This window comes from Brienomyrus brachyistius, chromosome 18, assembly GCF_023856365.1.
Source record: "Brienomyrus brachyistius isolate T26 chromosome 18, BBRACH_0.4, whole genome shotgun sequence".
Taxonomy (NCBI): Eukaryota; Metazoa; Chordata; class Actinopteri; order Osteoglossiformes; family Mormyridae; genus Brienomyrus; species Brienomyrus brachyistius.
This window is the reverse complement of record NC_064550.1, coordinates 10,226,393-10,249,956: the sequence shown is the minus strand read 5'-3', so window position 1 is coordinate 10,249,956 and position 23,564 is coordinate 10,226,393. Positions and strand designations below refer to the sequence as shown.

Sequence of the window (23,564 nt, the reverse complement as noted above, 5' to 3'; positions counted from 1 at the left end):
TAGAGCTTAAAAAAGGGAACTTTTGTATTTCATAATTCTAAGCACAAAGATAAAATCTTACACTTGATTATTTTGTATACCAATGTAATGGTAAATCCTGGAACTTCACAAAACAGTTGACTGATCACTCCCTGTACTGGATTTGATTAACATTTTGGCAAAGTATTTATCTGACAACAGAGCTGCAACCTAAAACACAACTACATTAAGGATATTTCCAAAACTAGTAATAGATTATGTTTATTGTCCTTGAGTAAATGTGAAACTTTACGTACTAAACGACGTCAATAATCACGTGTAAATAATACAGTGCTTTCTTGAGACTGAAAGCCATTGGCTTATAACCGTCCAGGATACTAATTCTGATTTAAACCATAAAATTGTTCACGTGAAAGGAATCCTGTAGGGAATCTACACAACGCAAAGATATAGGCAAGATTGCTACATTACAAACCAAATCGATTTCACAGACACCGACAGCCAGCGCCATAAAATATATGAACATAACTAAATTATTAAATCAAACATTACACAAATTAATAAAGATGAATCCCGAAGTGCGTAAAGTTCAGCAAACACTCCAGGTTTTTAAAACCAGCCTTCAGCATTGAAATAAATCCAACAGCCGCAGACTTTGAAACCGCCGTCCAATTACTGTTTGAAGACGAGTTCGTCCAATCAGCATTCAGAACGCCATTTTATGAGCTCTCTCTTTTACAACACCCACTTCCTAGACCGCTCTATCTCTCAAGTGGCCTATCTCCTGACACTATTCCTGACAGCTAGCCAATCACAGCAGCTGTTACATGAGGTACTAGCTTTATTTTTACGGGGCTGCCTAAGGAATGTAAACTATTCAACATGGAGACAGCAGTCAATAAGCTGGAGGCGATGGTAAGCGCAGTTTTATCTTAAAATAATCACCAAAATAGGAAGAATTGTTTAATCTCGTTATAATGAACACGTTTCGAAGAACCCCTGTTTTGTTGCCAATAGTTACTCGGGCAGCTGACCGAAAGAAAAAGGGTTTTACGAATTGTACAAAGGAGCAACATTTTCTTTTCTGTCTTTCCCATCACACGACTCGCAAGCCAAAGGGTGGGATTGGGGAGAATATAATGAAAACGGAAGTGAGACGATGGCCAGCATTTCGCGTATCGGTGATAGCTATAGCTCCCAAACTAGCGCCCCGATCCTGCCGAATGCGCTTCGGAATTGGGGCGAACGCGAGGGAAAGGGGCTGCGCGTGCGGGAGGCCGTGCCCGTCTCCCACGCGCACTCGCTCGTCGTGACCGTTAACATTTAAAAAAGTGAGTTTGTCCGCACTCGGCGCTGCGGGTGCCTTCATGTCGCATGGCGGCGCGCACTTTCACAACTACTCCCCGAATTTAGGTACGTGCGCGTATTTCATGAGGCTGCTTCCACCGACCAAGGCTCGTAGCCAGCCAGACAGTTACCTGTTCGGGCAGATTCTGCCGAAATATAAACCTGGTTTCCAGCTCCTGTTTGTGTATAATGGGCAACGTCCCAAAGGTGTATGCAGGTGCAGTTTGTCATTTAATGTTTACTTTTCCTCCCTTTTTGTTTTTGCATAAACTTGCTTTAAAGGAAAGACACCACCGTGCATTCTGTCTGTCCACTGCCCCTTTTATGTTGTACTACTGATGACAAAGTAATGAAAGCAGTGCAATGTTAAAAGGGCATTGGCCAGGGATTGTTCCCAATTAGATTATGCGAAAAAGGACCGTGCAACTGGGCAAAAAAAAAAAAAAAGAATCAATAGACACCAGATGTGCTGTTTACAGCTGCTCTGACTTTATTGCACTACTGTATTAGACAGCTAGCAGTGCAATAGTATTGTCAAAGCGTCTGAAAGCAGCCAAGCACCAGTCAGAGGAGGCTGCAGGAACCGGGAAAGGCTTTAATGTAAAAGGTGTAGATGTTTCCAAGTGTTTGTGTGGCACACGTAGACGATTTGTACTGAAGGTTTAATGTTTGACTGCTGCGATCAAGTTTAGAGCTATGTATTTCACGTACTCTGCGGTAGTGCAAACACGTGAATGACGAGATCATTTGATTTACTGTATGCTACAGTCAATACGCAGGATTAATATCTGCAGTATAGCTCATTCAGCGTTACATATAAAGGGAAAGATTCTCGTCAGTCTATCCTTTTGTCTAATGCGTACTTCTTGACGTGTCCTAAGTCCTGAAACCCTATCAATATTGTCTCTGCTGTCCGCTGTTTTCAGAGTAGTGCAATATTGCTTATAGGGTGTCAGTGTTTGGGCAGAGCCCGATCTCAGACTACAGTGTGCAGATCTCAGCCTGATCGTCGCCGCTCCCTGCCTCACTTTTGTTCACTTTGGGGAAAAAAAGCCAAAAACAAATGTTTGAATTCTTAAGATATTATGCTGAGTTCACGTAATATGTTTAACTTAACAAAAACCACAAGCATATTTGGTAGAACCCGAAAGACATTTCTGGACTAAAAAAAGCTATATCATTATCCAAGTGCACGTGGTTTGATAGGATTTAAGCAAATTCAGTTTGTTATTGGTGTACCTGTGGTCTTTGCATAAAATGGAGAACTAAGCAGTATTAACTAACATGAAGTTTGTTCAGTTTTTTTTAAAACCATGTTTATATGCATAATACAGAAAATAGCTGGTCATTTGAGCTCCCGTAATATGTATACATTTCAGCAACACATAGCAATATGAAAATGCGTAGTGTGAAATGTAGTTGTGGAACTAAATTGCGTACAATACGTGTGGGCCCCTGGATGTACTCTGTCATGCATACAGCTGTTCTTCGCCTTTCCATGGCTGTTAAACACGCTCGCCTAGCACTGTGGCAGAGTAACGGGGCTTGCCGTTTGTTATGCACGGTTTCCTCTCAGTTCCAGAAAGCGGAGGCTGACCTGGAGTACGTGGAAAAACAGCTAAAGTTCGAGTTCATGTCCACCGTTCCGGGGAACGGGGAGGCGCAGGTAAGGCAAGTCGGGTGACAGGACCTCGTTAAAAGCCTCCTCTTCTGCTGGCCATGCGGCCCACGCTGACCGATCCTCTTAGCGAAAATGAAGACCTTTTCCTTATTAAAACCCCCGGTTTGCCGTAGTACAAGCACAATATGTCATAGTGTGTTTAAAACCGACGAACATCACGATCAGAGTAGCACCCGATCATATTAAGGCAACACGGACTGCCCAACCTGTCACCGGCGGTATAAGAAGTATCAGCGCATGAGGAGACCGCAAACATGGCCGCGCTGTCTGCGGCAAATGCGACGGCCCAACGCCTGTGACAGTAATTAACTGCAGGGCTGCCAACTTTTGTTAGCTGAGATTTTCAACTCGAGACAAGTCTGTACACATGCACATGAATATACATGTATGTGAGTCTATTACCTTATAAATAATCTGTAAGCTTTGCGAAATTCACCAGCGCTTTTGCTGTAGCTAATTTTAGGTTTATAATGGAATAATATAGATTTGCCGTAAGATTATCTGTAAGAGCGCGAGTGTCTGAAAGCGTGAGTGTCACGCCAGATGCGTGAGAGACGGCAATTCTGCATTAACTGTATAAAATCATACGCTGCCCAAAGGCTATAAGGATATTGTGCGGTTTTACAGGAACAGCGGGGTTAAAAGGGCAACATGGATATATAATATATGAAAATGTGTGTGTGTGTGTGTGTATACATTTACAGAATTGAAAATGTTTTTTTTTTTATTGCACAACAAACGATCAGAATTAAACGACATGATGCCGCACGGCCTACGTAGGGGACGGACCACTGTACCATCACATCAGTATATATAATATTTACAGTGCATTGTAATTTACCGTAAAAGGATACGAAAACGCAAAGCATTAATAAATGCCTTATGTATAACGTGATCCGTTGTCACGTAGACTTTCCTTTTATTTGGGGGGGGGTTATTAACCGTTGGCTGAAACTAAAGCATTGCTCATAGCTATTAAATATACGGCACTCGTTCGTGGCTTATAATTGGTTTTGCAAATGGCGCATTAGGGTGCATTTTGGAAACGTGTCAGTCTTCTGTGTTTCGGCTGCATCAGTTAATTCAGCAGACATGCAGGGCACGGAGGGCCGTGGGCTTGGGGGCTCATCGCCACCTACGCCCCCCCTTTGTCTATTAACAGTTAAACGCGTTATATTAATGGTGTAGCTATCTCAGCTAATCGTGCAGCGAATCAGCCACGTTGGACATTTTCGCAGAATCTCGTACGTGACGTGAATATAAAACACAGTGCCGAATATTCACTTACATAATAATCGGTGGGTGCGTTTGATCACGTCGCAATTGACGTTTCGCCACCTTAAAAGAAAATCACGGCCGCTTCCTGTTGCGTGCTGCCAGTAAACGCCGCCTATGTCGTGCGGGAGACCCGCATAGTTCATGATGTGTGACCTTTTCTACAGGAAAACCCCGTGAAGCTGCTGGAGAATCTGTCTGCCATCAAGGCGCGACACAAGTCCCTATGTGCGGAAATAGAGGAGATCGCAGCGGAGCAGAAGCAGTCTGTGGAGGCCATCAAGGTCCACCTAAATACCACGGTACAGCTGGTGCAAGAGCTGCAGCTCATCTCAGACTACCAGGTACATCCCTCACCTGCCTGCTTAACCACCTGTAGGCAAGTGGTTATCTGCCATAAACATGAAAGGCAGAGTAAGGGGTTGTAGGAAGCCTGAAGAAGTCTTTGTATTTTAGGTTCCCCCGCTTACAGACAAAGAACGAGAGGCAGCCGAGTTTCTCTGCTTGCCTGATTCTCAGCTGACCACATCGGTAAGGTGAACGCAAAAATATGGCTTAGAGGAAGCAATGTGTTTGAAAGAATTCTCATGGATTTGGTCTTTCATAATGTATAAAATGAACCACTGTAGTGCATTTAAGGCTAGCAAAGTTGTTGTTACAGATTGGTGCAATAATGCAGCCTTTCTCAGCTCCTGATAGAACAGAGTTAAATTCTGGTCCTGGAGGGCCGGTCCGCAACACAGATTGCAGATTTCCCTGCTCAAACAAACCTACTAAAACTGGCAATTAGCTGGTGAACTGAATGTGTATTTGAGGAGAGAAATCTACACACTGGCCCTCCTTGACCTGTGATGGAACATTTGTGCATGGATCTTAAATGTCAGGAGTCCTGCTGTTTTCACATATGATCATTTAACTTATGTTTAGACCCCATCCACATCTGAGGTCTCGGCCGATAAAGAGTCACAACGTAAGTAACAAAAGTCCTCATCACTGAATATTAATGAAGAAGCGATAGAGCTATCTGGAGCTAATAACTCTCATTTTGTGTAACCAACCCAGCTGTTGTTTGACAAGACTTCAGAAAGAAACCTCTAACCTCTCCAATCATCTCTGCAGCCCCAAGCAAAGAGTTTGAGGAGCTAAGCGAAGCGGACTTGGAGGCTGTCCCACGCAGCGTGCGCTCCAACGTCAAGCTGGCTGACCTCAATGCCTTCTATAAGCAGCTGTCGGAACACTTCGTCGCAAACAACAGGTTGGGAGAGTTTTGACGGAATGTGCTGTTGAAACGGCCGTTTGTTTTTATAACCGTCTTCGACAAGAGTTATAAATTTATTCTTTAGAGTTATAAACATTCTTAGCCCTATGTGTGTTTTAGGTTTGGTAAAATAGTGATATATTCCTTATCAATATGAACATCATTTCTCCTCAGTGGGACTCTTAACTCCATGCAGATGAAGAAAATGAACATGAAGCCGAGCGATGCCAAGTTGAAAACATTAAAGCACCTCTCACTTATTGAAGTGGACAAAAAAGGATGCGTTCGCCTAGCAACGAGAGACTGAGGGGCTTGCATGGGTGTGTGTTAGACTGCCGGGATCAATGCACGTTACGTACTGCACATTCCAGCAATGGTAGTGTACAGTCCTGAAGCATCTGTTTTCATGGAATCAGTGTCAAAACAAAGCTTTCAGATATACATGGTAAGTACTCCCAAGTTGTTTAAATGAAAAACTCTGTTAAATTAATATTTTATTAATAAATGTTTAATATTTATGTTTACTGATAAGGACTACAGTGGTTATTGCAGTACTACACTTTACCTATAAGGTACATTTATTTCAACACCTTTAAAAGCATTTTAACCAAACACTGTATAACTACACGTCATGTTGTCACAACCATGTTTTCTCAGAGTTTGTGTATATCCACGCTAAGTTAAAAAGGTTAAGTGGCTTAAAATAGGAAGAGCAATTGCTTAAAAAATGAAATAGCCTATGAACAACACGGAAAAACACAATGGGTGTTAAGGTGTTTATTTGGAAAAAAGTTGTGTTGACATTTAAATGGAGAACAGCTCACATCTCATTTAAATACAACAATATGAAGAGAAATTCTGAGAAAGTCAGTGAGCAGTAAACTAAACAAAACTCTCAAACTACACGCACAGCATCACAAAAAAATCACAGTCCTTCAACTTGTGTCCAAAAGGTTTCTTCGGACACCCAATGAAATGTACTGCTTATAAATATGCAATGCTGCATTACGTTACACTGTAAAGTACAAGGAACTCAAGCTATGATAAGGAGCAACGGCATGATGTAAGAGCAAACAATTCAATAACAATGAAACTGCAATGAGAGAATACAAACATTAACACCGATTTAAAGTCTAAACACAAACAAGGAGTGATGATAATACTGAAGGTGGTTGTTTTCTTGTACCCTGCTGGGAATGGGTTCATTTGAGCAGTGCTTGCTTTGGACCACTTTGACTTTTTGCGGGAATCTCACCCAGGACAGTCACTGCCTGTAAGTTACACCATATGGATTTTTTTCTATTATTACAATGCACATGTCATTTTCAAGAAAATACTTTGGAAAAATTGGGATTAGTGTCTTTGCTGTGAATGGTTACAAATATAATGTCATGCTATAAAGAACCATTCACAAGGACCACTGGTAAGGTCGTATGGTAAGGACCACTGAGGTCGTCTTCAGATCCCTCTGGCCTCCAGCTTCTCTCCATGTTCATCTTCTCAGCCTATCGAGGTGCAGATAAGCCAACGTTAAAGCAGGGCTCACACTTACACGACTGCTTGAGAGCACTGTAGGCACGCGTTACCTTGTTCTTCTTCAACACATCTGTATTCGTCATGGTGTGGATGCTGTTTTCCCAGGACTTGTGGTCCCGGGTACTGAAGGTACAGCGTCACCAGACTGTGACGTCTTCCTAGACTCCATGTTGTTCTTTTCCTTCCCTACCCCTTCCCTGTCGGACTCAAATGCAGATAGTTCTGATGCACGAAACATGAGCCAAAACTTCAGTGCATCAATCAGCTGCGCGTGACTTCCATGGCCAAGTTCATATATTTTTTACAATAAACATTTGAATAGTAATATGACATCTTTCATCTTTACGTATTATGTCAAGTAGTGCAATTCTCACCAGGGAAAGCCGCTAAGATGAAAGGACGGGTAGATTGTAAATAAGATTCGTAAATTTATGTGGGCAAGTTCGACTGCATATTACAAGGGAACTTCATTTTAAGTCATTAATGAGTATCATGGAACATTATTTGTGAATCCCACCTCTGACATTCCGAGCTCAACGTAACTAATGTTGCGGCACAATCTGGAGCACTGAAGTGGCACTTCCTGCCACCTTCTCTCCAGCAGCCTGTTCCAGCAGCATGTCATGCAGCATCTCGTCCAACGTCGAATGCACCCTGCGGAAGGGACGACTAAGCTTGCGCCTTAAGTTGATCTGTGAATTGTCCTCAGCCTTACTTGAGCCGTCTATCTGGTGGTAACATGTTTTAGCTTCATCTACGCGTGAATTTGGACACTACCGTTGGACTGTGTCTTCCAGCAAACTGTGATCTCCTGTGGGGCAGCATGTTCCCTGGCTGCTGTGTGCAGACCCACTCTCCTTGAGGGTGGTGTGAGCAGCGGCAGAGTGGTCACCTGAAGAAATAAATAAAAAATTATGTTAATGAGTTTTTTTTGTAGTTGCAGAACTACAGATTCCAACATGCAGAGAATTTGCCTAATTACTAGCTGGACCTGAAAACGAACAAATATATTGTGTCTATGACAAAGTGCTACAATTAAGTTATATTCACTTTGTAACTTCCCTCTAATCAAATGTAAACCTGAAGGGTCAGTAGGATGTACGCTCCCCCAACTTACAGTATTTTGACTTGCATAAATTTTAGTATTGATTTAATAGGGCTTTTACCTTTTGTGTTACAATTTTTCAGCACTTTGAGGAGGTATGAATTAATACCGGTTTTGATACACAAAACCGTTTTACACTGACATCTCCGCCAATCTGCACCAGAATGCACAAATATAAAGGGCAGACGTTATCAGAAATCAGTTGACCAGCTGTGTCATTTTTAATCACAAAATACTTAAACAGATGAAAAATATAAACAGTTAATGAATTCAAAAACACAACCTTATATTAACCCCCATACTTTTTAATACTTAATGAACACTTGGATTTTGTTACACTCGGTAATTTGTAAATTGCGCTGAACTGAAGTGTGGGCTTTTCCCACTCCACTTGATGGCGATTAGTTTTTTTGTATTTAAGCCTCTCCAGTGTCTCTTGGGCCACGCATTTGAGTCCATTATCGGGCTGAGGGGTTGCAGCTTTTCCATGGTGCCGTCTAATTCCCACTTCTTAGTAATCGACTTGGAGCTCTATTTGCTGCATATCCCGGAGTGATTTCGAAACCTTCAGGGTCTGTACAAGTATGGATGGGCCCTACACACACTCACTGTGCAGAGACATATGTATTTAACGTTTAAATGGGATAAATGCCATTTTGAAAAGGTGACATCCATGCAAACAGGAGGCTCAGATAAATGACATCACCAAATTCCTGTTAATGCAGTTGAAATGTTTCTTGTTGTGTGACATACAGAGCTTCAAATGATTATTTTGAGAATCGATTAATCGTGATCGCACGGTCACCTAATTGATTAGTTGGGCCAAAACACAGGAATTAAAGAAAAATGCAAACGCAAAACATTATGGTTTTAAATTGTATAAAAACTGTACAAAGTGTAAAGTCTGTTGTTAAAGTGACAAAGTGGCATAGAAACAAATTTGCCGTCTCCACCATATTTAGCTAATGACTGTATTTTTTGCCGTGGTACGCCGTATTTTGAAGGTATTTTCAAACGCAATGCTATTCTTCCATTTTAAAATATTTGCAATTAATTTCGCCGGACAGGGGGTGGGGATCCTGATTAATTTTGTCACCAATGTGCCAGAAAATTGTGAATTTTCTGCTAAGAGATACCATTGACATCTCGCACCTTTAGCAAGGTCCACTGAAGTGTCCAGCACCTTCTCGGGGGTGGAGCTCAAGCTGGGTGAGGTGGTATCACTGGAGGGAGAACTTTCCGGATCGCCCGCCTTCACTTGGTCGTCATGCTCTGGGCCTGTCCCAGGCTCATTATTATCTTGGCTCTCTGACACCCATGTGGTCCCACTCTCGCCCACATGGGATGAGATGGTGTCAGTCTGTGGGGGGGACTGCTGCATGCTGGGTATGTCACTCTGTAGCGAAAAAGGAGTTGCATTTATTTGAGTGAGTGTTTCCAGTGTTCCAGTGTGTGTGGCTGAACACTGCAGGCTAATCAGGTACTTTCATTCTGAACCGTAAAAGCCTGTGTTCATTGTTTTAGCCCAAACATGCCTTTAACGCTTTAAATCTCAATTTTCACAATAAATGAATATATAAGTGATTGTAAATCATGCAGGGAAGTACAGCCACTGTGGAAGTGCTGGCAGTAGCGAAGGTGTCCATGGTGGGGGGGCCGGTCCAGGAGGTGGCGTTAAGCGGCCTCTCCAGGTGTGGAGGTGGGTCACCGCGGCTGCCGGCCGCCCTGGATCTAGGGCTTTGCACTGTCCCAGAAACAAGCCCCAGTTAGCGACATTAGCATACAGGCGATTGAACACAGGAACGATCTCATGTAACGTTACATATGGACTCAAATTACGATACTCTCGATTAAACATGCCAGGGAACTTTCATCTATTATTCTCATGTAATCATGACCCGTTTTCAGTAGATTCATCCAAGTTCTAATCTGCGTGAGCGAGCAGTGTCTCTCCAGAGAGCCCTGACACACTAACTGTCCTTGGGCTCGCATGTGTGAGGCCCACCTGGGCTGCGGGGGGTGCTGTAGCAAAGCGAGTGGCGTCGGCTGACAGCGGGGGACCCCAGGGCCTGGCATGCCCGCTCCTGCTGCTGCCCAGGTGAACACGTGATGCTGGACAGCTCAGCCAAGTCTGAGAGACAGCTGCTGTGTGCAGAAAGGACACGGCGTCAGGTATTCTGGGAGCTTTCTCCTAGCGCATATACAAGTGGGTCTTACCCAGCAGCCGGAAAAGAACCAGGGCTGGCTGGGTAAGGCCTCGCTTCTGCGGATTCCTCCACTGCAAACCTTCGTCCTGGAGAAAAAAAATCATACCACTGTGAGGTGCTGTAACCCAGAGCATTGCACATTCAATGCAACAGGTCCGTCTTATCGGCACCGCAAAGGACCTCCGTGTTCCTTCACCTCTAAGCCCGGCCTCCTCTGTTGCTCCTCCCGCTCCAGGCTGACAAACCCCATCTGTGGCCTCCAGGTCCAGCTCCAAGCTGGGCGACTGAAACAGGAAGCAGCTTCTCCGCTATTATTTCTCCGTCAGCTTTTCTATATGGCAGTCTTACGTCTAACAGTCCCTACAGCGTTCCTGACCCAATGATCCGGACAGGACAAAACAAAGGTATGGTTCACAAATCCGTCAAAGTCAGCCAGTATGGTCATGTTTGATATCATCAACCACACCTGCGAATGCCTTGGGTTTGGGGTGAGGAACACGCTGAAGGACTCCACTGGGGATCCAATGCTCTCTGACTCGGATGAAGACTCCTGGGAACACAGAGGATCACATGATCCCCTGCCTTAATTACCTGGACATTCAGAGCTGTACGCAACGTACACATACAGTCAGTGGCCAAAGGGTTTAATCCTGGGCCACGGAAATACAAAAAATGGACCAGCTTTGATCTGCATTAGTCATCTGTGGCCACGTGAATTAGCCGGCACTCCTTTAGGTGGACGATGTGGCTCACATCTCCCTCTCATCGTGCTTTTGGCTGGATACTTACACAGTCATGGGTTAAATAGAGAGAATAAAAACTGATACCACTCTGCGCTACATTGCTTGAGGAAGAGAGTAACATATAGAGTGAAAAGAATAGCAAGAATAGCGTCGGAATCTGACTCAGATAATCTTCTGTCCTCCAGAGGTGTCAAAGGCATTGCTGGTTACAGCATTGTTGTATTACTTGGACAAGGAATACATATGGTTTAGGGACCAGTTGGCAGACACTTTCACGTTAGCACAGTAACTCAAAAAGTATTTGATGGAACTCTTTTCAAGCTTTGCACACACATTGTATAGGCGAAGCCATGGAACTGGACAAAATTTGAGACCCAGGTTGCGCCAGAATTGAAGAAGCGCCACACGGTGGTGGCACATGAAAGGGCAGCCGTATATACAGATCTTCTGAATCTGGTTCAATTGAGACAGGACATACAAAGTTAGGCTTTTAATAAAGCATTTTTCGGAGAAGTGGGGAGCGTGTGTAAGGGAATCAGAGACTGCAGAGGTTGGGGGTTGTGGGAAGAGTAGGGATTAGATTGGGGGACAGGGTGATATCCATGGAATACATTGTTGTCCTTCCATCTAGTTATAAAATATGCAGTTGGGTATATTTTACCTGTGCAGCACCCAGTAGTGGGGCCTGGAACATTCCGGTGACAGCGAGGAGGTCTCTCTCCTCCTCACTCTCGCTCTGGAGGCCTGAGGAGAGCTGACACGCTCAGACACAAGGGAGCTGCACAACAGTCACTTTGCATTTCTCATACAGGAAGAGAGAGTGCTCGCTCACTCTTATAAAGCTCACAATCAACTGCTTGGTAGCATAGAGTGAACATCATGACACACCTATGGGTCACTCTCACAATCCTGAGATTTAAAAAAAAGAAATCAATGAAATGCTGGTATAACATTGTAATGCAGGTAAAATATATCAATGATGCTCTAATTTAATGATTTTTGAAACTATTTTCCCCAAATAGGTAGCCAAAACTCAAAGTTATAAGAAATAATGAAGTCAAACTAAGGGAACTAAGGGAAAATAATGTATAAGAAATAATGTAAGTTATAAGAAATAAAAGAGAAAACTAGATCAAATGTTTTTACATTTTTCAACCTGATTTAACAATGAACACATTAATTAACTATAAAAACAGTAATTAGTGAAACAAACCTAAAGGTGAATATACACAGAGCATCTCAAAGATCTCAACAAGTTGCCCACTGAGATCAAACATGCCCAGATAGAAATTTGTTGCCCATTCTCAATGGGAACATGCCTACGCATTGACTGTTCCCAAACACAGTTTAGGGTTCGGATTACACCTCTTTTATTGACTGTCTGTGTCACCTGCAAAGCTGTTGAGGAGGGTCTCCGGGTCACTGTTCTCTGTCCCAGGTCTATGGGAGTCATGACTCCAGAGGAGCTCCTCTGTCCCCCTGCCCTCGAAACTCCTGGGACCAGCCAAGCGTCCCCGCGTCATCCGGGCCACCGCCGCCGAGACCTCGGCTGGGCGCAAGACACATCTTCCGGCTGAGCCATTGATTAACGAACCTCACCTTCCAGTTAATGAATCACTTTAATCCCCATTATATTGAAAGCATTAGCTGAAATCTTACAGTTCAGCTAAATCAAGTGTAATTACTCGACAGCTGTTATGACTGCCCCTCCCTTTAGAAAGTGGCCTCCCTTAAATTTTTTGGGAAGCTGAAATGTTGACCCTTCATCATCTTTTGTGAAGTGATGACGACTCATTCTGCATCGAGAGGTAACAGAGTGATGAAGTGAGTGTTAAAAACATGGCCACTCGCTCACTCTTCCACTCGGCCTGGCCGCTGGACTCTCTGGGCCTCCCTGAATCCGTCGCTCCGGGAAACGCAGACTTCCTGCAGAGGAGGGAATCCCAGCCCAGAAGAACTGTCCACAAACTGCAGCCACATGACAGCACATGCATCTTCTTCTCAATCAACACATTGAATTCTTGCCAGTCAAAAATCCAAAAATGAAACAAATCACATTCTAAATTCCTCTGCCTTCTTCCCCCGGTAACGCACACAGCCACTCTCTCACGCCTACAACGTTTCCATCACAGAGTCCCGTCTCAGTCCTACCTGTCCTCACGTCCCCGTGTCCCAGCTCGCTGCAGACCACCTCCTACCCTCTGACCTCCTCTGGAGTTTGCGCTCACCTACCGAGCGAAGCGACGACCATCAGCCACAGTGCTCTGACCAGTTTTCATTTACACGGGCCTAACGATTGCCGGGAACATGAGGCCAATCCTTCACTTCAATCAGACAAGGGTTCTGCGAACCCGGCGCCGGAGGGCCAGTCTGCGACGCAGTTAGCAAACGTATCTTAATCAGCTAAGGTTCTGCAGGTGTGTTTGAGGAGGGAAATCTGTAAGCTGCATTGCAGACTGGCCCTCCAGAACAAAGACTGGGGAACCCTGAATCAGAAAACAATCCTTTTCTTCCTGTGGTCTTTGTCATTAAGGAAAGCCTCCTACCTGAAGTACATCAGCATACACGTCCTCCTCCGCCGAAAAGTAACACGTGGGCTCCTCATTCCCACAGCTAGGGTCTTGCACCTTGTGGTCCCACTCGTCCTCTTCCAGGACATCACAAAGTGGCGGGTGATAACACAGGGGAGGCCCCACAGCCCTACCAAAAACACCCCCACCTCTGGCGACCTGGTCTGGGCACGGGCCATCCACCTCATCGAACCCACGCGCGTCCCAGGAGCTGCTGGAAGTCGCACCTCCCTCACGCATCTCCACGGCCAGCAGACTGGCCTCAGACTGCTGCATCAGCGCCTGGGACACCTTCAGGTTCAGCACGATGGCTCCCATGTGCCTGGAGATCTGCTCCCTCTTCGCCGAGTCGTCCACTGAACCAGCCTCGTCCAGGATGCCCGGATCCGGGTGACGGTAGGAGATGTGTTGCCCCTCCGCCGTCTCTCCCCTCAGGTCCATCCCTGGCAACTGATTCTTCACTCCCCCTCCCTCCCTGTCCAGGAGATGGTCCATCTGCCAGAGCTGGTTCTGCATTTCTCTGTCCAGCAAGTTGTCGGCCAGTCCCATCTGCGGCACCTGCTCCGACTCCTTGCTCACTATAGGACCAGAAAGTAAAAATCCAGGCCAAGATTTTGATTCAACCAACCAGTTGAGTATTAAGAGTCACAGTCACAGAGAACTCAGCTGGCCGGTTGAAGCAAAGTCATGGTCAGGACTTCTTACTTGGCTGGCTGGAGAAGCACCCAGGTCTCCCTGTGTTAAGCTACACAGTTATCAGCGTGACTCAGTGCCTACAGACAGGCACAGTCAAGATTTACAGAGAAAAACACGGGTTTCTGTCTTTACATATATCTGATGACATTTAAGAGTGTTCTGTCCTGTATAGAGTAATTTTCATCTGCACTAGCACTGACCCCGAGGGGTCCTCTGGACCCTGATAACGGACGACTTCACTGTCCTAGTACCCACCAGTGCGGCGGTGAGGCCGGTCCTCTGCAAACTCCAGTCCCCAGCCCGGTAAACTCAGGCCTGCCGGTTCCGGATACAGGCCACTTTCCCTCCACGAGCTCCGAGACGGCTCCTAGGAGACACACACGTCCAATCCTCCCTGACCAGCCTGATGAACATGTAGATCCGGTAGACACACCTAGCAGGTACCGCGGTACTGACGGAGCTCTGCTTGAAACCTGAGTATTTCTCATCAAGTGACAGCTCCTCCGTGCCTTCCTGCGCTAATGCGTACAGGACATACGCGGCCTTACGGTACCCGGATGTCGCGGCAGAGAAGGTAGCGGAGGTCTTGCAGGCTGTTGGTTCGATCCTGTGCCTGGGCCTGCAGGCAGGTGCTAACCAGGCTGTAATAGGGTTGAGGCACAGCGGGGTGGATGGCCAGGGACTCGCCGGAATCCACCGCCTGCTGGATCCAGGAGGGGTCCACGGGACCCCACGGCACCGCATCTGTGATGGAAGTGGACCCTGCGTCTAGCTACGCAATACAGACTTGGCAAAACACCTGGAAAGGTCACGTAAGCTTTGGGAGTGACTCTAAGATTAAGAACACGGGATCCATTCGTAAGGACACAGCACCTGTGTAGAACTCCTGAATGAGAGTGCAGGCACTGTACAGGTCAGCCTTGCCAGTGCAGGACCTCAACCTGATGACCTCCGGAGCGGCCCAGTTGTACAGCTCAGGGGGGAGGGGTGGGTGGGTGCCGCCGTGAGAGCCACGGCCCTCGTCGCTTCTCGGGACAGATGGAGGAGGGAATAGCATCGCTCATTTAGTCTATTTTTATGTTTAATTCCTGAATACTTTACTAAAACGCAAGAAAACAAATATACTCTACAGATGACTAAAAGGCAGACAAATAAAATCACATACACAGCTGCCTGAGGAATAAGTCCAATGAGGGAATGCACACAGTTTTAGAAAACCCCACCAAACGGACCATAAACTGCCAAAAAAGCCCCCCCCCCCCCCCGGCTCCTCAGGTCTACCTGGGCACCATGAAGCTAAGCCCAGTGACTTTGGCCACCGCGGGGTGGACGATCTGCACGCTGTGGGAAGACAGGGCCCTCAGGACCAGCCCCCGGCCATGCAGGAACAGGAGGGCCTCGCATACGTGCAGCACGATGGTGAGCAGCGCTCCCGTCTGGAGCACAGGAACTTCAGCCCGCTGGAGCGGAGTAAGGAGGTACAGGTGTGTGATCTCTGAGCCCCAGAATTCAGGGCCAGAAACCGCAAATCCAGGTCCAAGGTTTTGGTCCAACTAACCAGCTGAGTTCTCTGTCACTTTAGCTCTTTATACTTAACTGACTGCTGGGAATAAAACCCTGGTCTGGATTTGTACTTTCTGGACCTGAACGTTTCACCTCTGCTGAACCCTGCATCCATGTGGCTTCTCCATAAATAGGTGTTTCACTTACAGACATGATTACAGCTGTATACTACACAGTATACTTTATATATATTATAGTTAGAATATATAGAGCACTGTGCAAAAGTCTTAGAATGACAAAGTGTTTAAATATTAATGTAAAAATATGACATCATGTCTGTCAAAGTGTGTCAGCGTGTCTGTTTCAAACCCTCCTCCACAGTCACCAAAGCTGCTCGGTCACCATCCAATGCACCCGTGCGTTTGCTGATTCATCCACTAGCACAACATGTTAATGCTAATGGATAATCAGTGCTCATTAATTATTTTATTAATTAAGCTGTCAATTAAGTGAGCTGGTGCTGAAATTTAACAGACAGAACAAGGTGCCCCTGAGGAGAGTTTTGGGAACTGACTCATCTAGCCATCCAACTAGATATCAGTAAGTTTTTGGAGAATTAAAGAAATTCTAATTTATTTTTTATTCTGTAACTGTTCATTTCTACATATTCCAGTGTTAAATTGTGTTTTTTTTCTGAACAAATATACACTTACTATCCAGATAAACAGCTTTAAACATTATCTCTGATGGCCTAAGACTTACTTAACAGTTCTGTGTTTCTACATTTGTGAGAAACATAGTTGATTACTGGCTGGTGTCCTGGCAGGTTAGGAAATACACCAGAGTACTGAAAGTTATACACTTGAGAAAGTACTTAACCTGGATAAACTTTAGGTAAAAAAAAATAATGTAAATGGTTAAATTTGTAGCTTATGGGGTAAAAAAAATTAGTAGAACAGTGTGTATATATATAACTCCAAAAATGGATTTGTGCATCCTGGTCTGGTGTGTGGTATGGTGTGCCTGATTTAGGGCGGGGTTTGGGGGCGGGGCTTGTGGCAGGGTTACCCTCTGGTGCAGGAGGCTGTGGAGGGACCCCACGTGTACCCTCTCGAACACCAGCCGGACGCCAAGCAGGTCAGCGGACTTACTGACGGCCAGCAGCTGCAGAAGGTGCGGGTGGGACAGCCGGCTGCGAGGCAGTAAAGCCCCACGTTAAACCGTGAAAAGTCACAGAGGTGAGGGGTCACGCATATTGACACTAAGGACATGTTTGCACACAGGCCATCAAAACAACAAGCAAAGCCGCTCACTTCTACAGTAGGGCTCTTTTCATTTAAAAAGGAGACATTTCTCAGGTTTTATCTGAGGCAGGACATTGCATCGTATCAATTTCTGTTTGTTTAACGACATGTTTGATCTGTATCTACACTGCACCACGTCGTCAAGAAAAAAACAGCTTTAATTGACTTTCGGCCGTTAAAACCCCCATGACATCAAATCAAAAGAACAAACACTGATTTCTACATTTTTTACTTTAAAAACCGTACATAAATTGGCAGCACGTCTATGGAAGAGGTCCTCTCCATTACCAGCAGTACGCCTGCTCCGCGATCAGCTGGTCCTGGTAGCCATCTTGACCGGCGCACTGTGACACCAGGCGGGTCTTCAGCTCCTTCACTGTCACGCGGCAGCCTTTCCAGCTGGAACTGAAAGCCGCAAATTAGGGAGGAGAAAGCAACCATTTCCTTTTTTGCCAAGCAGAAAATCTACAGAGGCAATTTTAGCCTGAAATAACAGTGCATCTTAAAAGCTTTTCATGTTGCAAGTAAGTCATAACCATACAAAAACGTGCTTTCTACTGGGAATTCACTACAACTGAATCCACCATGTGAAGGTGTCTTACAATGACTGAGGATGTCTCTGCTACACTATGGCCGGCGTCTCTTACTTGATCATATTAATGAATGAACTGCAGGAGTATGAGAGAGAAGGTTCATCCTCCGCCTGCCCAAGGTCGCCGTCGGAGATCAGGGGAATGCAGGCCAGCAAGCCTAGAAGCTTCTGTGGCCGGTCCAACCACAACTGCAACGGCCAAGGTCGAAAAGTGACCGACGGCCGACGTAACCCGACCTGCCTATCCGTGTCCGATAACCACTTATCTGCTCAAGAGCTCTGAAGAGTCTATTCTGGGAAACACGGATCATGATGCAGGACACAATGTTGGGTGAAGCGCTACTCTCTGAGCGCACACAGGAATATCCACAAATTCACCTGATCTGCTTGTTTTTAGACGGAGGGGGGTGTAACAGGTAACCTAGAGGAGGTCACTAATCCATCCACATTCACCACTGCTCACTGTCTTGATGAATGACCCGTAACTCTTCACTAATTACACTACTAACACTGATTTCTTCATTCCCCCCACAAGCTAAAGAGGAGGAAACTCTTCTCTGCTTCAGCCAACCCTTTCACATACCTTCCCGAAGCCATAACACTGGACAGCGTCGGAGGTGGTCGCCTTGGAGCTTGTGTGAAGGTCTGAACCGCTGAAACACAGATTAATAACCCAGAATGCCCCAAAATGAGCCTACGTAAGAAACAGCTCCAAAACAGAATGACTGCCTCATTAAAATATCCCCTGTCTTGAAATGAATGCACTGTTTCACCTTGAAATAACCTATCATCCTACAGTCTCCCCTAATAAAACAGGAACTGCAGCATAAATAAATGAATCATAGTATTATGATGAATACCGTCCATTTCTAAAAGGCCAATATAAACACCAGCCACCTACAAAGTCTATCAAAAACCTTGTTTTTTTTCTGGCGCACTTAATGTCCTCGACAACCTTGTTGCTCGTGCTTTAAAAAAAAAAAACAAAACATATTTTTAGCTGGCCTGGATAAAAGGTACCTGCTGACCACGGACAAAAAAAGGAAATAAAAACAGCTGACCAATCAAACAAGGGTATGCAAGTAGGGCCCCGCCCACACCTGGGTCTTAGGAGGTTCAGGAAGGAGGGGGAGTGCAAGAGAGACTTGCAGGAGTGGCAGCCCGTTGGCTGCAGGGCTTGGGGCTGGACCGGCTGCAAAAGGCTGTTCATGTGCGACACGCAGCTCCTCAGGAAGCTTAGCATCTGCACAGGGGCCAGGGGAGGGAACAAAGGCGGGTGGTTAGGAAACAAAGTTAACAGCAGCAGAAGGTAAGGAGCACATCTGGGTCCTATTCACTAGGGCAGGGCAGGGCAATTCAAATCACGGCCCTTAAGGGCCGAGCGCTGCTGATTTCCCAGCCTTCCTTTACCTGTGAGTCAGGTGTGAAGCCTCTGGCCAATCAGAATGAGTCATTATTAAACTACCGACCTGGGAGAACTAAAAACGAGACCTGGGGTGGAGGAGGAGACGCGGCCGTACCCTGGGACTGTGCTCCTGTGCGCCGGCCTCCGCCCAATCCTGGGGGAGCCGACCCTCGTGGTCGTGAAGTCTTAGGTCGCCACCGGCGTCCAGCAGCGCCGCCAGTAGCCCGGGGTTGCAGGAGAACGCAGCCGCATGCACGGGGGTGCTCATGTCTGCGCAGCGGCTGCGGGGGGGCGAGGGGGGGGGGCAGCACATCTCACAGACTCGCGGATGTAAGCAGCAGCAGTACAGGTCCAGCATTTGGCAATGGAGGGAAACAAAGGGGCACTAAAAGCCAAAGCACAGCGAGTGTCTGTGCGCCGAGGGGGGGGCCTTACTGGTTTGGGTCGGCGCCGTACTGCAGGAGCAGCTCTGTAGCTCCGGTCAGACCCAGGAGAGAAGCACAGAACAGGGCCGTCTGGCCAAGGTGATTGACACAGTCGACGTTCACCCCTAATACAGAGAGTGACATCACTAATAACAGAGCGTTACTAATAAGCTCTTTACCTGCTGTAAAGCACCATCCAATATTACAATATGCATGTCTAGAAATGGATGCATGCCATAGCCAATCAGACTGTGGAAGAGGTGGATGCAGCTAGAGGAAGCGAGAACAACCAATCAGATGTCTTGGTCTCGCCACCTCTAGTTGCTTGCACCTACCTCCCCTACAATGTGATTGGCTATCTCTCTCAACCAATCATTTTTCAGTCTGCCCTCAAAACATTTTTGTGTAAGTAGAACTCCCACAAGCTATATCCATCTTCTAGTGTAGGGTCACCTGGAGCCCATCCCATGAAGCAGTGGGGGCATCCTAGACAGGATGCCAATATATCATAGGGCACACACTAAGGGCTATTTGTAGACACCAAATCCCTTAAAAAACATGCCTCTGGAACGCGCGAGAATACACAAAGTCAAACACAAACCTTACAGACAGTGCTGATCAACAGCCTATCGGCAAACCTTACCGCCCAATTTCACTTTGTCTGTTTTTCGGTTGTACATGCTACTCTCATAGGGGGGCTGTGAAGCTTGCATTTATTCAATGACCACTGCAGGGTAGCGAACCTCGTTCAGCTGGCTGGAGTGAGACTTTCAATTCGAGACAAGTCTGCACACACATCCATGTGGATTTACATGCAAGAGCTTTATTACCTTGTAAATAGTCTGTAGGGTTTGTAAACTATCCCTGATTAAGCTAATTTTAGGCTTATAATGGAATAATAAAGATTTGCCGTAAGATTTCCTGCGTGAGCATGACAGTCTCAAAGTGTGAGTGTCACGCCAGACGGGTCAGAGCTGCCAACCCTGTCACTGTGTAAGTCAACGGTTAACTATGCAAACATAATCTCGACACAACCTGCCATCTTTGGCTGTGCGAGTTCACCTTTCTTGAGCAGCTTCTCCATCTTGCGCAGATTCCTGTCCAGCGTGTGCTGGTGCAGGCGCGCGGCCATGCCTCCGTCTCTGACGGTGCCCACGCGCACAGGGCAGGGAACCGGCCACGCGGCTGCCATGCGGACCTGCACGCAGAATGCCGGTCTGGTTTCAGGAAGGAAAGACATTGAAGTGCCCATTTTCCTGGATGATCGGTGCATACACCCAAAAGATGCTAAACGTCAGCACATCAGCCAATTGTCCAAACGCTCCTGCCCTCCACCAAACGTATCGAATATGCAATTCTTCGCGAAATCTGAAAACTCTACAATCCTTTAAATAAAACCCGCGAAAAAAAAGTATGTGTTCTGCGAGATTGAACGCCCATCCTCGTGTTTCATAATGATCATATATAAATTTCCATATGCAATATGTGGAAACATACCGCTTCTTTTATATAATTATGGCGACGGCAAACCAGCGATAATATAATTCTTTCATAGCACCATGAAACGTATATGTATTATTTATGGGACATCAGGCCTTACCAGATAAAGGTAATATCGAGATTCTGTAAATAACTCCAAAAAATGTCTGTATCTGGACTATGTAATTATCAATCGTTTCTAGCAAGCTATTTGTCCGAAATAGATTATGAGAAATACATATACTCTATATAAGCTGGACCTTTCAAGTAATACAGACGTCGAAGTCATTCGGTTTAACGAGGACTTAAGACGTTAGTCGTTTTTTTCCATATTTGAGAAATCTGCTGGGTACAGTAGCGATCAGGTATGCCAGGTCATCCACATATAGCATAATAATTAATTGAGTAAAGCTATATTAGCGAAGAGGTAATTATACAGTTATATGTATATCTAGATACCTGTTAATTATATAAAACACCTTTGGCCTGGAACGATATTCCTCGACTGCGGATGCGCGGATCGATACTGAAACACCGATCCTTCAGATCTGAATGCTTCATTTTGAGCATCGTTTTAAACGTTAAAATTTGTTTACCTAGTAGTTTAAATGTTTATTGTTATATGGAGCTGGTCATGAACTATTACCAGGGCCAAAAGGGCATTGTTAGGATAAGAACTATTTCTCCTTCCGCTGCCTCTTTTGTAGGGGTGACACAAGAGGGAGATCAGTCTGAAAAACACGTTACTGTGTCAAAAGCGCTGCCCCTTGTGCCAGTCGGAGTGGGCTGCTTGTCTCACAACTAGCACTGCAATGTCAGATTGTGGTGCTTTGCAAACTTTCATAGTCTAGCTGCCAGCGCATTTTTGGACATAAGGTTAAAATCCTTGTGTTTTATGACGAGGCTCTACCTCAGCACTAACGTGAAATCCTTCTTCGCCACTGAGTTAGGCACATGCCACTAGTTCTACGGCCACAGAAAATTGAGGGTTATGGGCAGATTTTGATAATCATGTCACGTCAGCTTGGGTGTTGGAGAGGGATCGATATTCTGGCAGATTCGGGGGGGCCAGCATCGAATACCAGGCAGAGGGCCTAAGGTGGTGCTTTGCCAGGGGGCTTATAATTTCCAGGCATACCGCTGCCTGTCAGCACTGTTCAGCAGACCTTGATGCACTTCTGGAAATGCACCGTTACTCAGAATAAGTTCATTCTGCAAGAACAACGATCCGTCACTTCGGTGTTGAGAGCATGAACATGCATTTCCATCCATAAGCAGACTTGCAGTGAGATTCGTGGGTATTTTTGCATCATCTGGACCCACAGAAAGTTTTTTTTTTCAAAGGCAGGAAAGTAATTTACTGGCTGCCTTTATCCAAAGTGCTGTACATTCTTGAGAAAGCAGGGTCAAGCTGTCCCCGAGGCAACTGGGGGTTTCAGTCCCAACGGTGAAATCATTCTGCTGACTCTGGGATTTGACCCTGTGACCTTCCAAGCACAGATACGGACCTCTGACCCATGAAGCCGCACACCTGCTTGTGAGCAGTGAAGCAGGCTGAAGGGAAAAAGTGTCAACATGTTTTTGAACAAAAACCTTTGAGGAAAAGAGGAAAATAGTCGAAAGGAGGCAGCGTAACTGGAGTTTAAAGAAGACACTGACATTAACCATCTATCGACGTTTGAAGGTGCATGATTCAGCTTTTGGCTGTTAGCATAAGGTGCTGTATCTGATCATAAATGAAAGCCTTTGTATGCTGCTCTATAAAATATATTGCGGTACCAATTAGCTAATCGTATAGATTTCCCATTTAAGCTTAAAGAAACACTTACAAATATCGGCATCAGGACACTAACCTTAGCATTACTTGTTAAGAAAATTAGTGGTATCACACTTCCTTGCCTCTGATGGACAGTTTTGGGGGAAAAAAATATCCACCCATCCATCCATCCATCCATCCATCCATCCATCCATTCATTCATTCATCCATCCATCCATCCATCCATCCATTTTCCAAACCGCTTATCCTACTGGGTCGCAGGGGGGGTCCGGAGCCTATCCCGGAAGCCATGGGCACGAAGCAGGGAACAACCCAGGATGGGGGGCCAGCCCATCGCAGGGCACACTCACACACCATTCACTCTCACATGCACACCTACGGGCAATTTAGCAACTCCAGTTAGCCTCAGCATGTTTTTGGATTGTGGGGGGAAATCGGAGTACCTGGAGGAAACCCCACGACGACATGGGGAGAACATGCAAACTCCACACACATGTGACCCAGGCAGAGACTCGGTCCCAGAGATGTGAGGCAACAGTGTACTAGCACTGCATCACCATGCCGCCCCAGAAAAAAAATATGTAGTTTAATTTAATGGATTAATTACCATTTTAATTAATAACCATTTTATTGCTCGTTTTATATTGTTTCATAACTTTTTAAGTCACGTAACGGCTATTTA

At 45.7% G+C, this 23,564-nt stretch overlaps 2 protein-coding genes across 3 annotated transcripts; one reads left to right on the top strand and one right to left on the bottom strand.

Annotated features, from left to right (window-relative positions):
• Positions 1–743: 743 nt before the first annotated feature.
• Positions 744–6,064, top strand: ska2 (spindle and kinetochore associated complex subunit 2). Of its 2 annotated transcripts, none has more exons than XM_048984251.1 (7): positions 744–894; positions 2,903–2,992; positions 4,450–4,626; positions 4,739–4,813; positions 5,210–5,252; positions 5,402–5,537; positions 5,715–6,064. In XM_048984251.1, the coding sequence occupies exons 1-7, from the start codon at positions 862–864 to the stop codon at positions 5,845–5,847; spliced, it is 687 nt and encodes a 228-aa protein (XP_048840208.1). In that variant the 5' UTR covers positions 744–861; the 3' UTR covers positions 5,848–6,064. The 2 variants fall into 2 exon arrangements, with proteins under 2 accessions (XP_048840208.1, XP_048840209.1); XM_048984252.1 differs by lacking the exon at positions 744–894 and adding an exon at positions 907–1,392.
• Positions 6,065–6,115: 51 nt separating this feature from the next.
• Positions 6,116–21,603, bottom strand: LOC125713260 (uncharacterized). The gene is made up of 27 exons (XM_048984250.1): positions 21,565–21,603; positions 20,689–20,843; positions 19,637–19,751; positions 19,317–19,482; positions 18,897–19,039; positions 18,380–18,449; positions 17,852–17,985; positions 17,493–17,609; positions 16,969–17,092; positions 15,679–15,857; positions 15,271–15,422; positions 14,951–15,141; positions 14,653–14,764; positions 13,678–14,279; positions 13,283–13,359; positions 12,987–13,099; positions 12,522–12,680; positions 11,793–11,875; positions 10,855–10,938; positions 10,585–10,672; positions 10,399–10,474; positions 10,187–10,326; positions 9,789–9,925; positions 9,334–9,577; positions 7,854–7,968; positions 7,127–7,730; positions 6,116–7,045 (listed from the first exon to the last, which is right to left on the bottom strand). Exons 2-26 carry the CDS (start codon positions 20,816–20,818, stop codon positions 7,619–7,621), a joined length of 3,663 nt encoding a protein of 1,220 aa, XP_048840207.1. The 5' UTR covers positions 20,819–20,843; positions 21,565–21,603; the 3' UTR covers positions 6,116–7,045; positions 7,127–7,618.
• Positions 21,604–23,564: the final 1,961 nt, after the last annotated feature.

What these genes read in the sequence shown, in the direction of transcription:
- ska2 (XM_048984251.1), top strand. Translation starts at nt 862, where the DNA reads ATGGAGACAGCAGTCAATAAGCTGGAGGCGATG. An exon ending in ATTCTCAGCTGACCACATCG is followed by an intron (nt 4,814 to 5,209) that starts GTAAGGTGAACG and finishes ACTTATGTTTAG; the next exon opens with ACCCCATCCACATCTGAGGT. An exon ending in CACTTCGTCGCAAACAACAG is followed by an intron (nt 5,538 to 5,714) that starts GTTGGGAGAGTT and finishes ATTTCTCCTCAG; the next exon opens with TGGGACTCTTAACTCCATGC.
- LOC125713260 (XM_048984250.1), bottom strand. Translation starts at nt 20,818, where the DNA reads ATGGCAGCCGCGTGGCCGGTTCCCTGCCCTGTGCGCGTGGGCACCGTC. An exon ending in CACAGGAGCACAGTCCCAGG is followed by an intron (nt 19,040 to 19,316) that starts GTACGGCCGCGT and finishes GCCCCTGTGCAG; the next exon opens with ATGCTAAGCTTCCTGAGGAG. An exon ending in CACTACTGGGTGCTGCACAG is followed by an intron (nt 10,939 to 11,792) that starts GTAAAATATACC and finishes CTGTGTTCCCAG; the next exon opens with GAGTCTTCATCCGAGTCAGA.